Source organism: Drosophila gunungcola, chromosome 3R (assembly GCF_025200985.1).
Source record: "Drosophila gunungcola strain Sukarami chromosome 3R, Dgunungcola_SK_2, whole genome shotgun sequence".
NCBI classification, from domain to species: Eukaryota; Metazoa; Arthropoda; class Insecta; order Diptera; family Drosophilidae; genus Drosophila; species Drosophila gunungcola.
The window spans coordinates 26,740,569-26,756,681 of NC_069139.1; the positions used below are offsets into that span (position 1 = coordinate 26,740,569).

A 16,113-nucleotide genomic window follows, 5' to 3' on the forward strand; every position below is an offset into this window, starting at 1 on the left:
AAATAATTGGATTTGTCATTGTTTTCCTCTGGGTGTAAATGCACCGTTTGAAACACATGTCAAACTAGTGTACTTAAAGGTAGTTATGATTTAAAACATTAACTATTCCGAGCTAAAACATATGGCCAATACATCTTATGATCGCGATAAGTAAATTAATTCTGTGAATCGCATACTGCCATCAACTTACCATCTTAACCCAAAGCCCACGATTAACTCGCCCATTTCAAAATCAAAACTTAATTTGCCACAAATGCAACTAATTCATTTCGGCTATCGCGATGAGATGTGTTTGAGCCCGATTCTCGTGCTGTTGCTGTTATGTTAATTAAAACGGAAAACTAATTTCGCCTAATTAATGATGACCGATTAAAGTGGATTGTCAAATAAGCCCCGCCCAGATGGAGATAAGGTATTCCGGGTTAACAGTTTAAGCTGCCAACTGACTAATTGGAGGCCCAAGAAAGTGCAAAGTGCAAAGTGCAACCCGATATTCCAGTCCAAGGTGTCACATATCAAAACCGTCCGGCAAACAGACAGGCAGCTTGGCAAACAAACAAATTGAAAACCAGACGGACTGGCAGACAGGCAGTAAGAGAGTGGAATAGTCTGCACGTGAAAAATTAATTGGGTTTTGAGTAAATTATAAATTAAGTAAATAAATAAATCATATTTGCTGTGTGCCCTAAATATAAGAAACATTTTTACATGTTGGCTATACAACTTAACAGCGTTTAAAATTACTGATTTAATTGGGATTTCTTTAATCCGTATAGAAAAATACGTATTGTTTACCTTAAGCTAATATTTAAAGACTCATTTTTGATCATTTTTTTTGTATGTTAAAGTCGAAAAGTTAGCCGACTGCCACTTTTTTGAAATACTTCGTGTTGGGCCTGCATTTGGTAAAACCAAAACGATTTCCACGTTGAAATCAATTTGCGAAATTTATTACATTTAAACGTTTAGCGCTAGTGTGAACCTGACCAACGACAACATTATCACGTAAAATAAGTTCAGAAAATAAAGCGAGACTTTGATACCCTTGCAATAATTTCCATCCATATGAAAAGATTTTTTAAGCTGTGTCAAGCGGTTATAAAGCATGCCACAAAATAAACAAGAAAGGAAGTAAACTTCGGCAAGCCGAAGTTCATATACCCTTGCAGCTATTGCAAAAACTTAATATTCTTAAAAACTTTAAAATTATGATTTGTAGATATGATGATTTGCAGCTTGATTATTCCATAGTTCCTATGACAGCTATATGATATCGGTTGCCGATTTTAATAAAATTTAAAGCGTAATTCTGAACTGTCAAATTATTAATAAGTCAAAAAGAGTTTATAAAAAAATTAAAAAATAAAAATGTTACAGTAAAAAAAAAAAAAAATATATATATTTATTGTTCTTATGGGAGCTATATGATATCTTTCGTCCGGTTTTGATAAAATTTAACCATAACTATATGTCGAAGAACTAAAAAAAAATTAAGAAACAGCTAAGTTATAATTTTTATACCCTTGCAGAGGGTGTAATAATTTCAGTCAGAAGTTTGCAACGCAGTAAAGGAGAAATTTTAGAGTAAAACAAATTTTATACATTTTTGTTGTCCAAAAAAAAATATATATTATTTATTATAATTATTATTTTTACCTAACAAATCTAGTTTTATTCCTTAATTGTTTATAAGAAGAAAATGCCTCATACTGTATTTGCAAAAAAGGGAATTTCAATTGCAGTAGGCCACACCAAAAATCATTCAGAGTCGTTGCTCAAAGCCGCTAACTCGGCTTTAATTACGTGAGCGTCCAGTCAAGTTTAAGCCGAGTTTAATCAGAGAGTTTCGGCCAAGTTTGTTCAGAGAGTCTAGAGGCCGAGGCAGATTAAACTGAGTTTGATCAGAGACACAGTCGAAGGTGTAAAAGTGAGAGGGAAGTGTGAGGTGCAAGGCAGCCAATAGATTTAGGTTTTGTTTACACGCGGCCGATTGCGTGGCGTCTGCCCAACATTCAGCGTTATTTATCTTTTATTTTCGCACATTTTGCATAAATTAAAGCTGACAATCTGGCCGGCGGACTGCGGACTGCGGACTGCAGACTGTCGGTGGCTCTTGGGCTCTTGGGCTCTTGGGCTCTTGGGCTCTTGGGCTTTCGAGCCAGGTTCAGTTACCAATTTCGTGTGCAGCCGGTCGGTTTGAATGCGGCATGGCGTGGATACAGTGAGCAAACAGCGATCGAATGGAAATATAGTCACAGCAATAACAAATCGCAGCTCTATAATGTGTGCCCACTTGAGTGGATCGGCGGTGGTGCAGGTGGTTGGGCTGATGGTGGTGCTATTGATGCTATCGGCACCACCGGCCAGTGAAAGTGCCAAGCTCCCGAAGCGCCAGTATCCCGCTGGAGTGGATTTTTTCGAGCACGAGTTCACCAGCGTGGCGGCAGGTGCGTTCCACTCCCTGTTTTTCCCAAATTCTTTTATAAATAGTCTAACTTTAAATAGATCAGGCCTTAAGAAATTGTTTACATTTTAATATTCGCAAAATTCATCTTATTTCATTCACATTTATTTGGACCAATTTTAAATGTAATCTATGTTTTAAGGGCTTGTAAAAAGTTAAAAGGCCGAAAAAAAGTGAATTTTCAAGAAATTTTTTCTGAAAAAACGTTTACAATTGTTGATTTTAAAATAGGTTTACATTTTATATTCTCTTTTAATTGAAATTTTAAGAATTAGTGTATGTAATAATATTTATTTGGAATGAAGCTACAGCTGATCTCCGGGAGCTCTCCTCAAAAAAAACGTTTTGGGGCTACCACTCTACCTCTGAACTGGATCATCCGAATTATTAAAAACCAAACAGATTTTGTTAAAGTAATGTTAAATAGTTAACTAATCGTAGAACTTAAAGTCAAAATAAAATTTTTTTACAATATGACGATTTTTTTAAGAAATACAAACTCGATTTTTTACCCAAGTTTCTGCCTTAAATTGTTTATAAAAATGTTCGATTAATAACTAAAAAATATATTTAGGAAGCTTAGCCGTCGTCGTGTACTTTTGGTCACCGACTTTATAAACACCATTTTGAGCAAAAAGCGTTTAAAGTTTGTACTTGTATTTTGAAGCACTCTGAAATTCCTTATAAAATTTGCGTGTAACTTTGAAAATATTCACCGGAACGATATGAAATTCTGTGTGTATTCTTGATTATATGTACATTAAGATAAAATAAAACGATTTTTTAAAATTCTAACTGTATATAACCTTTTAAGCAAATATATTGGGATCTGAAGATACACTTTTTAAAAACATTATAACATTAAATACCATAGCAACTAATACCTGATATGAGTAAAGTTATTAAGTATCAAAACATGCACATTGTAAAAAGTCTTGTATATCAAATCTGCAATCCAACATAGTAAATAATGTTGCAAAATGTTTTTGAAAATGTTGTATGTTTATAAGGCCACACTTTCTTTTTATTATATATATCTAAAGAAATTTATAACTATGACACAATTTGTACAACATTGGAGATATAGGCCAACCTATAACAATCCTTAAACTGATCTCCTCTCTCTCACAGATGAATACGATCCCTTTGGGCCCGACATTGGTGACGACGACTTGGGAATCGACGATCCGGAGACAATGCCGCGTCTGTTCCAAGGCGACATTGCCATCGATCCGTACACCTACATCACTCTCCGTCTGGGTGTAAACCCAATGCGTCATCCGAAGCGACTTTGGCCCAACGGAACGATTCCCTTTGAGATCAGTCCTCGCTACGCGAACCCGGAAAGGCAGGCCATAGTTCAGGCCGTGAAGACCTTCAACTCCCTGACCTGCGTGCGGTTCGTGCCCTACGATGGCGAGGTGGACGACTACCTGTTGATCGAGCCACCGGTGGACGGGCCCCAGGGTTGCTGGTCCTATGTGGGCAGGCGGGGGGGCGAGCAGGTGGTGTCCCTGCAACGACCCGATGACAACAGTGCCCACTGCTTCAGCAGCGAGGGAAGGGTAATGCACGAACTGATGCACGCCATTGGCATATACCACGAACAGTCGCGGGCCGATCGGGATAACTTTGTGAAGATCCACTGGGACAACATCGTGCCGCGATTCAGGAAGAACTTCAAGCTGGTCTCCAAGAAAAAGGGGAAGTACGCCTTCGACTACGACTACAACTCGGTGATGCACTACGGCGAGTTCTACTTCAGCAAGCGGAAGGGTGAGAAGCCCACCATGACCCCGTTGCAGCCTGGCGTTAGGATCGGACAGCGGAAGACCATTAGCAAGATCGACTGCCTCAAGATCAACGAGCTATACGGATGCCTTCAAGGTCGTAGGGCCAAAATGTATCGCAGTTTCTGCCATCTGCTTGGTCTGTGAACGGAAGCTGGCTCAGAGACTTTATAAATCACATTGATTTGTTATTTAATAAAAGATATTTGTAGACTCTTATTTTTCGCCAGTGCTTACAGATTGTGAGATATATTAAAAACTGAATTGTGGGTGCTCCAACTAACTAAGGTTGGGCGTACTTAATAATGGCTACGATATGATTAAAAATCAAATAATTACACCCCTTTAGTGGACAATGCAGTACATACTGCATATAAAGACATTTGGCTAAATAAACATATAAAATTGTAGAATTCATCATCAGCATTGATAACGATACTGCACTGCACAAAATCAGGTAATTCTCTTCCTGCAAAGCTAGGGAGCTAAAATTAAGCATATTGACTTCTTAAAAGAATGATCTTTTCAGCAACTAAAAATAAATGTTTAGTTAATCTGAGCCGAATTCGGAAATTATATTATTATAATTATACTAGACAAATACATCAAATCAAACAAATTTTAAGCAACTTAAAAAATTAAGTTGTTTCAGGCTTACCAACTTTTTAAAATGCCGTCTTTTTTTGCCCAACGCTAATATTAGTAAAATATTAAATCTAACAAAAATGGATATTTTGCTTTGTTTCATCTTTTCATTTGCATCATCAAAAGTAAAAACGAAACATTTACAGTCTTTTTTCTATAAATTTAATTTAATTGATATTGTATTGTAATGTAATTGTAAATACAATTTTTGAAATTTAACGTTTTGTAGGTGGGGGAATCGAAAAATCGTTCACCATGCATACTTTGATCCTATTAACTACAATGTTGGGGATGTTAAAAAAAAAAAAATTTAAAAATACCAACCCGTTTATCTTGAATAGTTAATTAAAAACGTTTTTCGTGTCCACCATTTGATTACTGAATTCTATTGAATTCTCTAGTGGATACACCCTCCCTCAGGCAGTGTGGACTCGAACCAATCCAACAACAGCGCATTAAATTCATTGGAATAGTTAACAGTTAACAATAAAACAAACACGAAAAACTTTAAAATTTTGAAAACTCTTACCTTTTCTTCTATTTTACTTATGCTTTACAAAAAAATATTGGTTTTAAATTAAAACATAGAATGAATAAATAACAATGCGGTCGTGCTCTATAATTGGCGAACTCTACTTTTGAATTGAGACAATAGAGTGGTTTATTTTGGATTTGCGTACTTGAAAAACTTAAGACATTGTACACTTAACAAATGTCGCCACGTAATGCATATTTGAAATTGTTCGAGTGCAATTTAGCAGAAAATAAGAACTTTAACAGAGGCTGTGCATGAACTGGTGTGGAACCAGGCTAAGGGTGCAAAAGTGCAGTCAAAAATTAACAGTGGCAAGTATCGAGTTAGAGTAAGTGAACCTAGACTGTTAACAAATCGATTGAAACAATCTATTGAAAAATCGATGACATCGGTGATATCGATGAGGGCATCGACACACTCCCGTCTCTATCACTTCAAATTTCGACGAGGTTAGGTAAGACACGCGCGGATGTCGCGCAGCTGTGAAAAAATTGGCATAACCGAAGAGTGCACTTAGCCTTAGCCGTGGGAAATATGCTCAAACTTGTGCAATATATGGCCCGCCGGACGGGCGGCGCCACGCCCCAGGCCGCCGGCTGCGGCTGGGGCAACTTGCTATTGATTTCCCCGGGCGCTGATTCTGAGAAATGTGTAACTCAACGTCGCCATTTTCTTTTCTCCTCCGCCAGCAGCGGCACTTTCGCTCCTTCTTCGCTCTGCCACGAACACCGTCAACAGTTCCACGGGAGTCGCAGGAATCGGGAGATACTACTAGAGCCAGCACTACTTTCACTCGGTAGTCTCCAGTCGCAGCGGGCCTTTCGAGAAAGTTCGAACCTAGACGACTCTACAGATTCTTTCCCGAAAGCAGGGCAGCGGACGAGAAGAAAGTCGCTTTTTACCGATCCAGACGAGAATAAAGAGGAAATCAAGATTGAAGGAATAATGTAAGTATTAGCATTACTTATGAAACGCGTTTGGTTTTTTCCGCTGTCGCCATTTTATCGCCCTTCGTGTATTTTTTTTTCTCTACACCTACAAACGCGAGTGAGAGGTGATGAGTAATTAGTGGGAGCGAATAAAGAGAAGGCGAAGAAACGTTGAGAGAGAGAGAGTGGGGAAAAACACATGGTTTGCTAAATTTTGACAGTTCGAGGTTTTTTTTTGTTTATCCCCCACATCCGCAAAGGAATAGAAAAGCAACAAGAACGACAGCGCACGTCATAAAAAGAATTTGCCTGATTTGTGAAACGTGTTCTTGCTTCGTTTGCTTTTTTATAGCATTTTAATTTGTCTGTATGCCCCGAACACGCGCACACATACAGCTGCAGATATACATACAAATGTTTGTATCTATGTGTGTGTATGCTTGTTGACGGCGGCATTTTTCGCGTGCTTGTAGAACAGTTTCGTGTATGTATAACAGACGGCGGCTGTCACTGTCTAGCGCCGTCTCGCTCACTCACCAGCATGCCTTTCTCTCGTGTTCTTTCATTTGCTCACACGAGGTTTTTGTACAGATATCGCGATGTTTATGGTGCTTTTACCGAACTAATAACTAATTCGAATCAAATTAAAGGGCAATAAATGTTTAATTATACTGTAAATAAAATTCTTTATTTTGCTTGGTTTTAGTGACCTGTATATGTATGCCTGAATCTATTTTTATTTGCTTGCTAGACAGAAAGTTATGGTTGTATAAAAGTTTTCTACAACTGATTAGTGTACCAACTTAATTTATTTATTATATTTATTTAAAAAAAAATTGAAAAGAATCTTTATTGAGCAAATGAACAAAAAACCAAATTTTACCGACGATTTTCTGTGAAAAAGGTGGTCCAATTTTCTTAAAGTCATTTTGTACTCAATATTTACACCTCGAATTTATAGTTTTAGTACGTAACTCTTCTGCTATTTGTATTCAACATAATTTTACGAAAAAGCGTTTTGTTTATAAAATTCCAAACACGAGCAACATTTAACTTTTTTTAACTGTCTTTTAAAACTTAATAAAATAAAATAGACAAACGCAAACTAATTTGATTGGCTTGTTATCTAATTGTAAGAACATTATTTCTCCAGGTGCCAAATTCAAGTATGATACATTTATTAAAACTAAAATTTCATTTGTTAGCCGTCTTATTTTGGCTAAGCCTAAAGAAGAGAAAACGGGCCTTGTATTTCAATATTGAATTGTAATAGTAACCCAGTTTGTGAATTTGTCCCATTGCATAAACGGCCCCATTAGTCTAAAATGTCAAATGACGCCAATTGATTATGATGAGGAGTTTCCCCCTTTTGGCGAGCTCGCGATTCGTCTTTTCGCATGTCAAAACGCGACAGGTAGACACACAGAAAGTCAGGCAGAGGTGCCCCCTGGGATTTTACCAGCCCCCCCCCCCCGTCGGGTGATTGCCCCCTCGAAACTAGGGACAAGACATTTGGCTGTCTCATAAATGTTCAGAGTGTTCCGCTCCGCTAGTTGGGCACAAATGCTAGCGTGCCACTGGGCCCTACAAATAGACATTTGGGGCGGTGTGGGGTTCCAAATTGACAGAGCAATAGACAAGCAAAAATGGGGGATTGGATCGAGAGGGTTGGATTTGCATAGAGAGCCCAAGGTGTTGGCAACTTAAGATCGCAAGATTCTAGCTAGTACGTATAACAATAAATTGAAAAGTATACTAATAGATCCACGAATCAAATATTGTCGTTGATTTAAATTCTAAAAATTGTTACTCAACTCATTTGTGATATTGAAATATATTTTCATCCCCAATTAGTAAAGTTAATACATAATACATAAATGTCTTGGAAAGTATAATATTTTGGTTCTTAAAAATTTACTGATCCATGATTTAGTTGTTTACTTTTTAACAGGCGAATAGCTCCTTAAATAATTGTTATGGGACGGTATAATTTTTTGTTGGATTGTGACCAGATCTGACTAAAAACTAGCCAAGCTGACAATACTGCTTCAAGTTGATTAATGCCAGAGCAATAAACACAGGGCTTTGTACGAGGGGTAGTTTAGTTGAGCAGTTTAGGGCAGGTAAATGTAAATTGGGGTGGAAAAGCGGGGTGGAAGGGGAGTAATAGTAAACCTGCTCAAATTGCATGTTGTTGTCAATCAAATTTGCCTTACTGTTTGTATTATTCGAAATTTATTTAATTTCCCTAACACGCAATTAGTTTTATTTAAGTTTATTGCGGTTGTAGCACAACTCCATGTCAGCTGTTTAGCAGCGTCGAAAGAAATCGAAAAGCAAAGAGTTACCTTCCAAGTCGACCATTCGCAGTTGAAATCCAAGTCCCAACTAGCAGACGTCTAAGCTAACGGCAGCATGCGAGCAAAGTAAGCCACCAAGTCACTCGTTTCTTTTTCCCCAATTTTCTGCCAAAGAAATACTTAAGAAAAGAAAATGCAGCTGTCGAGGCCGAGCCTTAAAATAAAAACCCAGTTAAACATTGTTAAACTGTTGAAGGTTGTTTGTGTCAACAAAAAAACGTTTTTGGCTAAAGTGCGCAGCACAAAATAATTCTAGATGGGAGATAAGAAGGAATTGATTAAACAAATGTCCATCGTAAAGCAGATGAAATATAAAGCCACGACCCAAAAAGTCTTTTACGACTTTATAAGTTTGATAATACGTTATTCATTTGAGTGCGGGAACATATTGTAAAACTCTTCTTTACTAGTTTTAGTTAAATATCCTTAAATTCAGTTTGAAAATAAACTGGTTCGCCTTTTTGTCAGTACAAATAAGCAATATAAACTAAAAGTCAGTAAACTAAATTCATTGATAGTTGACACCAACTTACCTGGGTTGATGCAAGCAAAGCATAAATGGACAAACGAAATGTGGAAATAATTTCGCTGAACAGAGCATTAAACCCTTTGATCACAAGACGGACAGCCAAGCTTTTATTTATTTGCTTAAACTGAACCAATTACGATTTCCGCACATTTTACCATACACAAGTCGAATTGCTTAAATGGGAATGAGAATGGAATACGAACCGAAACTCTAGGGGTATTGAATGATGTGTTAATTAGTTAACCTTTAAAAACAATTGTTACAGCTTTTCAAGCCTAGGAAAGGAACATGTTTTAAAATCTACTTTGTTTACTTTGAAACTTTAACCTAAAAACTAGGCCCAATTAAAGTTGTTGATGTAAAAAAAAACATTATATTTCAAGTATCTACCCTCAAGATAAACTAAGCTGCAATGTGATAAAGATGTGAGAGTTCTTTTCTTGAGCATTCCTTTTCCACAAAGCTCACATTATGATGTATTAAATATTAATTGGCTATTTGTCTATTGTTTTCCAGGGCACCACACGATCGCGACTTTGGTCACAGTGGGCGTGGCGGTCGCGGAGGCGATCGAGGCGGAGATGACCGCCGCGGAGGAGGCGGTGGCGGCGGCGGTGGCAATCGCTTCGGAGGCGGCGGCGGAGACTACCATGGCGTGAGGAATGGTCGTATCGAGAAGCGTCGTGATGACCGCGGAGGCGGCAACCGTTTCGGTGGCGGCGGCGGCGGTGGATTCGGAGGCGATCGCCGTGGCGGAGGCGGTGGCGGAAGCCAGGATCTTCCAATGCGACCTGTCGACTTCTCCAACCTGGCTCCGTTCAAGAAGAACTTCTACCAGGAACACCCCAACGTGGCTAGCCGTTCGCCCTACGAAGTCCAGAGGTATCGGGACGAGCAGGAGATCACAGTGCGCGGACAGGCGCAGAATCCCATCCAAGACTTCTCCGAGGTCCATCTGCCCGACTACGTCATGAAGGAGATCCGCAGACAGGGCTACAAGGCGCCCACCGCCATCCAGGCGCAAGGCTGGCCCATCGCCATGAGTGGCTCGAACTTTGTGGGAATCGCCAAGACCGGATCGGGCAAGACTCTGGGCTACATCCTGCCCGCCATTGTGCACATCAACAACCAGCAGCCGCTGCAGAGGGGAGATGGACCCATCGCCCTCGTGCTGGCCCCCACCAGGGAGCTGGCCCAACAGATCCAGCAGGTGGCCACCGAATTCGGTTCCTCGTCGTATGTGCGCAACACCTGCGTCTTCGGCGGCGCCCCGAAGGGCGGCCAAATGCGGGATCTGCAGCGCGGCTGCGAGATCGTCATTGCCACACCCGGTCGCCTCATTGATTTCCTTTCCGCCGGCTCTACCAACCTGAAGCGCTGCACCTACCTGGTGCTCGACGAGGCCGATCGCATGTTGGACATGGGCTTCGAGCCCCAGATCAGGAAGATCGTCTCGCAGATCCGGCCCGACCGCCAGACGCTCATGTGGAGCGCCACCTGGCCCAAGGAGGTCAAGCAGTTGGCCGAGGACTTTTTGGGCAACTACATCCAGATCAACATTGGCTCTCTGGAGCTGTCCGCCAACCACAACATCCGCCAGGTGGTGGATGTTTGCGACGAGTTCAGCAAGGAAGAAAAGTAAGTGCAAGCTTTTAATATTACAGATTTTCTAGATCTTGTAACACGATTATCTTTACCAAAAAAATAGTTTTAAACCATAAAGCTCTATCGATTTCAAAAACTAATATTCTATTAATTTTTAATTCCACTTTAAGCAAAATCAACAAAGTTCTAGACTCTATTTTCTTCACGTTTAAGTTATGCTTATAGAAAAAACATTTTCTTATATATACAAAAAAGTGTTTCAAAGTCTTTAAGCTCTAAATTAATGTTTTACCAATTTTAATTCTGTTTTCTTCACGTTAAATGAGAGTTTGAATATTTAAGATTTATTCCGATCTTCAAAGCATATAAAAGTACAATTTTCTTAAAATAATTTTGTCCAAAAACCCCCAAACCTAATAATATTTTCCTTATTTTTTAATCCAGACTGAAGACCCTCCTGTCCGACATCTATGACACCAGCGAGAGCCCCGGCAAGATCATCATTTTTGTGGAGACGAAGCGGCGCGTAGACAACCTGGTGCGCTTCATCCGCAGCTTCGGCGTTCGCTGTGGAGCGATCCACGGCGACAAGTCGCAATCAGAGCGAGACTTCGTCCTGCGCGAGTTCCGCTCGGGCAAGTCCAACATCCTGGTGGCCACCGATGTGGCAGCTCGTGGACTGGGTAAGTTTGCTCCCATTTCGGCGTAGAAAATAGCTCGTAGTTTGCGGCCAGATGAGCGAATGTTTTGGAGGGCCCTGCTAGCGATAAGGTCACACTTGCTAGGGCCATTGCTTACATACCACATCACTACAAGAGTAAACCGCACCTAACCGATCACCCACCACCATTACACACCACCCACCACATGCGAGCAGCAGCTAAACCCAAAGAACCCACCCACCCGAATCCCCTAACCGCACCTAGAGATATATCCCGGTACATCGAAACCACATCTAGCGAGCGCGCCAATTCAGAAACAGTTTCTTAGACATAAGCCGAATGCCAAAATCGAATAATCAACTTGAACTTTTACCCCACCCCCTGACCCTGACCCTGACCCACACCCCGTCCCGACCCGCCCCGCCCCACCACCACCCAACCTAAAACACCCGGCCCCAACCCCTGCTAAAAATGTATGGAATGCGTATGCGTATGCTCCGTATGCATTGTGGTGTACCTGGTGCACACACACCTTTTGTCTTTGTGCGTGTCTCTCTGCCTCTTTCTCTCTCTCTCTCCCCTCTCTCTCTCTCTCTCTTTCTTGTTTCTTTCTCGTTTACAGAGGCCGATTTTGGTAGTATGATGGGGAGGATAGTGAATGAGCGGCGACCACTGCGAACACTCGTGACTTGAGCGACTTTTGCCAACATCAGATCTGTTATGATGATATATGATGATACCACACCCTGTGTGTGTGATATTATTGCGCAAAAGGACCTATGAAAGTTCTCAGATTCAGACGGTCGAGAGGCACGAATATCGAATATCCCCAACATCATGCATCATATGTGGCCTCTGCAGTCCCCGACTTTTTGTTGAGAAAGAATGATACGATATGATATGATATGATATATGCTATGATATGATACGTTTTTGCGACCAAAGACAACCAACTACCAACCAAAACAACCAATCAACCAAAAGATCCAACAACAACAACTGAACCGAGCCATCAGAGAGCCAGCTTTTTCCTCAGCAGTGGAAGGCGGCGGAAGGCGGCGTGCAAAGTACTGATGCGGTGGCCTGGCCCTTGGGAAAGCACAAGAATTGGACATGCACCACGTCAGTCGACAGTCGACAGCAACAGCAAAAGCAAAGCACATTGACACACCACCAACCACACAACATCAACATAATACACACCCAAAAATAAGAACACCCGACATTATTCGCTTGAGCCAGGGAAGAGCGGATAAGAACAGGAGACGAGACGAGTACGAGTACGAGTACGAGTACGAGTTACGTGTTACGAGTTACGAGATGTGTTGTGCGTGTGCGTGCTTTCGAGGATCGGGGCGAAGATGCTGCTGCTGAGTGCTGCTGCGTTGCTGCGTCCTCCAAAAAGATCACCACCACCCCACCCACCCACTGCCTGCGTTTGCCGCCGCATCCATCACAAAAGCCCACTGCTCCTGGACGAAAAGGCGGCCCGCTTGTTGTTGTTAATCCTCCCAAAAAAGTGTTGAAATCTATATATAATGGTCGTTCGTGTCTCCTCTCTGTGGCCACCTCCAAAATGGTCCATGTGAGAAGAGAGCTTAGTCAGAGGCGCACGCGGCTCAATGCAACAAACTCTCCGCTTCGCCGTGCGATCGAGATCGCTACCTTGTTGTTTCTGGCGAGAGTTTGGACCACGAGCTGCGCGACGCCAATCAGAGATTTTGATTGAGAGAAAAATTGAGTGAAACAATTTATAGCACCAAGAAGGTAACGTACATTTTGAAACATTTTCTTTTTTTCTCTAAAAAAAAATACAAACCCACAAAACAAAAAAACTACCATAGACTCTTAATAGTATGCTAACGTAAAAAAATACAAAAAAAAAAAAACAAAAGAAAAGACAAGTGTGTTCAAAGTGTTCAAAACATCTCGGAAAAACGCTAAAAATTGTTGCAAGCGAGCGCGCAGAGCGGAAAATCATTTGGCAATTTGAAAACTGTTCGTCAATTATATATATATGATACCCCAATTAATTAGTATGAACAGCCAAAAGCACGCGACTAATCGTAACGCCTTCTCTTTTTTGCCCGGACATCTCTGTAGACGTGGACGGCATCAAGTATGTCATCAACTTTGACTACCCGCAAAACAGCGAGGACTACATCCATCGCATCGGACGTACAGGACGATCCAACACAAAAGGCACCTCCTTTGCCTTCTTCACCAAGAACAATGCTAAGCAAGCCAAGGCGCTGGTCGATGTCCTCAGAGAGGCTAATCAGGTGAGTTAATGGTTCAACGCTCATTCGGCAGTGTAAACAGCTCATGAATGTACGAAATATTCATTTATTTAAATGCCTAAAAGGAGTATTTTGTTAGAAATAAGCTTTCGAGTTCTTCTTATTATTCAAAGAAAGGCAAGACCATTGATAATAGATCTTAATTGAGGTATGGCCACCATAAAAATGTTTTAATAGGGTCTCAGCATAGGAATTTCTTTTAGCCGAAACTAAAGTATTGGGTCACAGAAACCTTTTCAAATTTGAGTCAGAATTTTATAACAAAAAGTCTATATAAGTTATCAACGGCTTGATTGTTGTTTTCTTTATAGCTATTTTTTAGTATCTAAATTTTCTCATTTGTAAGTATAATTCACGTTGAGCTTTGCGAAGAGTATATATATTGAATTCGCATGTCATATTTAGGCGTTTAAACATTTGAATTCACTTTAAGCTGCCTTAAACTGTTTATGAGCTCTTTAAATTTCTTTTAAATTTTAATGATTAATTTCTTCTACAGGAAATCAATCCTGCCCTGGAAAATATGGCCCGCAACTCGCGCTACGACGGTGGCGGCGGACGCTCCCGTTACGGAGGCGGCGGCGGTGGCGGCGGTCGCTTCGGCGGCGGCGGCTTCAAGAAGGGCAGCCTGAGCAACGGACGCGGCTTCGGAGGGGGCGGCGGCGGTGGCGGCGGCGGCGAAGGCAGACACTCGCGCTTCGACTAGATCGGGGACGGAAGAGCAGTAATAGAAGCTATAGGAACAGGAGATTTCAGTAGCTAAACTAAACCGCGCTAGGCCCTAAGTTAAATTAAGTTAATAGCCTAAGTTTAAGTTTTCGTACAACTTTCAACAAACCGCTGATGGTTTTTCTCAGATTTAAATTCAGACTTAACCCTAACCCCCCATATGAAAGAACACAAAAACCGGGCTATTTGAACATAGCTATTTTATGTTTAATTGATTTGTAAGTTATTTGACGCTGGACCGCGAGGTCGGCACACAACCCAATTGAAAACATCAAGAACACTCTTTACTTAAACGCAAAAACCAATTTTCAAATATCATGTGATAATTTCTTAATTTAATGCAACGTATCACTAAACTAAAAACAAAAACAAACAAAACAAAACAAATGAAAACGTAGCGCGAGGAGTATAATGATGTAGTGGAGGAGAGAAGGAAAAAGTGTAAGGATCATTCCCGTCTGTACCGTCTTGATGACAATGAACAAAGGCTGAAGAGCGACCTTTGTTTGATAAATAAATTCTTCAATTTACTTTTGGAAAATTAACTTTTTGGATACCTTTTATGGCTCAACAAGAATGTGTAAGGAAAGAAGAACGAGCGGGAAATCACATTAACTACTGACACTAAATACAAAAGAAAATCTGTATGTACAAGATGAGAATTTCTCACTTACAATTTAATTTTTCGGAAAAAATAATAAATGTGTGTGTATACCTACTACAACCTAAACCAACAACAAAGCTGCAGTTTCATGTATTGAATTCAACTAAATTGTAAGCGCACTGGTGGCTACAAAGGAATTCATTTTTCCATGGCAGGTTGCGGGTGTAAAATAATCGCGATTGCAGAAATATTTTCGCAGACATCATTAAGTGAGAGATTTGGCCGCTTTTGGCAGAGTGTCAATAGCGCTTCCTCCTTTACCCCTCGAAAAGCGTCAGATAAGAGAGCTGTGTTTGCTTCGGGGTGAAATACGAGTGTTGTCGACATGGCTTTTTTGTAGCTGTTTCAACCAAACGTACAAATACTTTGTGGAAAAAATTGGGAACACATTTCAAAATTTGTTTACATAATTTAAATGCTTGATAAACCAAACTATTAAATTTAAAATATGAAAGACAATATCAAGCTAAATCATTCAAAAATTCTTATGAAATATTTTGAGTATTTTTGAATTGCATTTTAAAATTGTTTCCTACTGATCTGTTTAAACTGATCTGTTCTTAAAATTTTAACATGGTTATGATAATCCAGCATATATTTTTAAATGAGTTTACACCAAACTAAGGAAAGCTAATTTTATTATTCAATATTAAACCAAATATTTTGTCCCAAAAGAACATTCATAGGAAAAGAAATACAAATTGAACAGATATTTTCATCTCAATTTACTTTGTAGCTATTTTACTACGTACTTGGAATCGATAGTTGGCAGCACTGGAGGAAATAAATACGAAAGGACGGACAGCCGCCGTGTCCGTGTCTTCTGACACCACATTTAGACGCAATGAAGCCAATTCACTTTCGACTTTGGCCTGCTTTGTGCCTTGGGTTCCATGCCCGT

The 16,113-nt window shown here is 40.3% G+C and overlaps 2 protein-coding genes across 6 annotated transcripts; both read left to right on the forward strand.

Moving 5' to 3' along the window:
• The first annotated feature begins 1,798 nt into the window (after nt 1-1,798).
• LOC128251655 (hatching enzyme 1.2) lies at nt 1,799-4,491 on the forward strand. Of its 2 annotated transcripts, XM_052978734.1 has the most exons (3): nt 1,799-2,221; nt 2,275-2,447; nt 3,596-4,491. In XM_052978734.1, exons 1-3 carry the CDS (start codon nt 2,208-2,210, stop codon nt 4,399-4,401), a joined length of 993 nt encoding a protein of 330 aa, XP_052834694.1. In that variant the 5' UTR covers nt 1,799-2,207; the 3' UTR covers nt 4,402-4,491. The 2 variants fall into 2 exon arrangements, with proteins under 2 accessions (XP_052834694.1, XP_052834693.1); XM_052978733.1 differs by having other exon boundaries at nt 1,799-2,447.
• Nucleotides 4,492-5,795: 1,304 nt separating this feature from the next.
• On the forward strand, nt 5,796-15,289 carry LOC128251653 (ATP-dependent RNA helicase p62). Of its 4 annotated transcripts, XM_052978730.1 has the most exons (7): nt 5,796-5,888; nt 6,124-6,381; nt 8,638-8,789; nt 9,769-10,890; nt 11,302-11,540; nt 13,623-13,801; nt 14,319-15,289. In XM_052978730.1, the coding sequence occupies exons 3-7, from the start codon at nt 8,779-8,781 to the stop codon at nt 14,523-14,525; spliced, it is 1,758 nt and encodes a 585-aa protein (XP_052834690.1). In that variant the 5' UTR covers nt 5,796-5,888; nt 6,124-6,381; nt 8,638-8,778; the 3' UTR covers nt 14,526-15,289. The 4 variants fall into 4 exon arrangements, with proteins under 4 accessions (XP_052834690.1, XP_052834692.1, XP_052834689.1 ...); XM_052978732.1 differs by lacking the exons at nt 13,623-13,801; nt 14,319-15,289 and adding an exon at nt 12,142-12,712; XM_052978731.1 differs by lacking the exon at nt 5,796-5,888 and having other exon boundaries at nt 6,243-6,381; nt 8,627-8,789.
• The last annotated feature ends 824 nt before the right edge of the window (nt 15,290-16,113 follow it).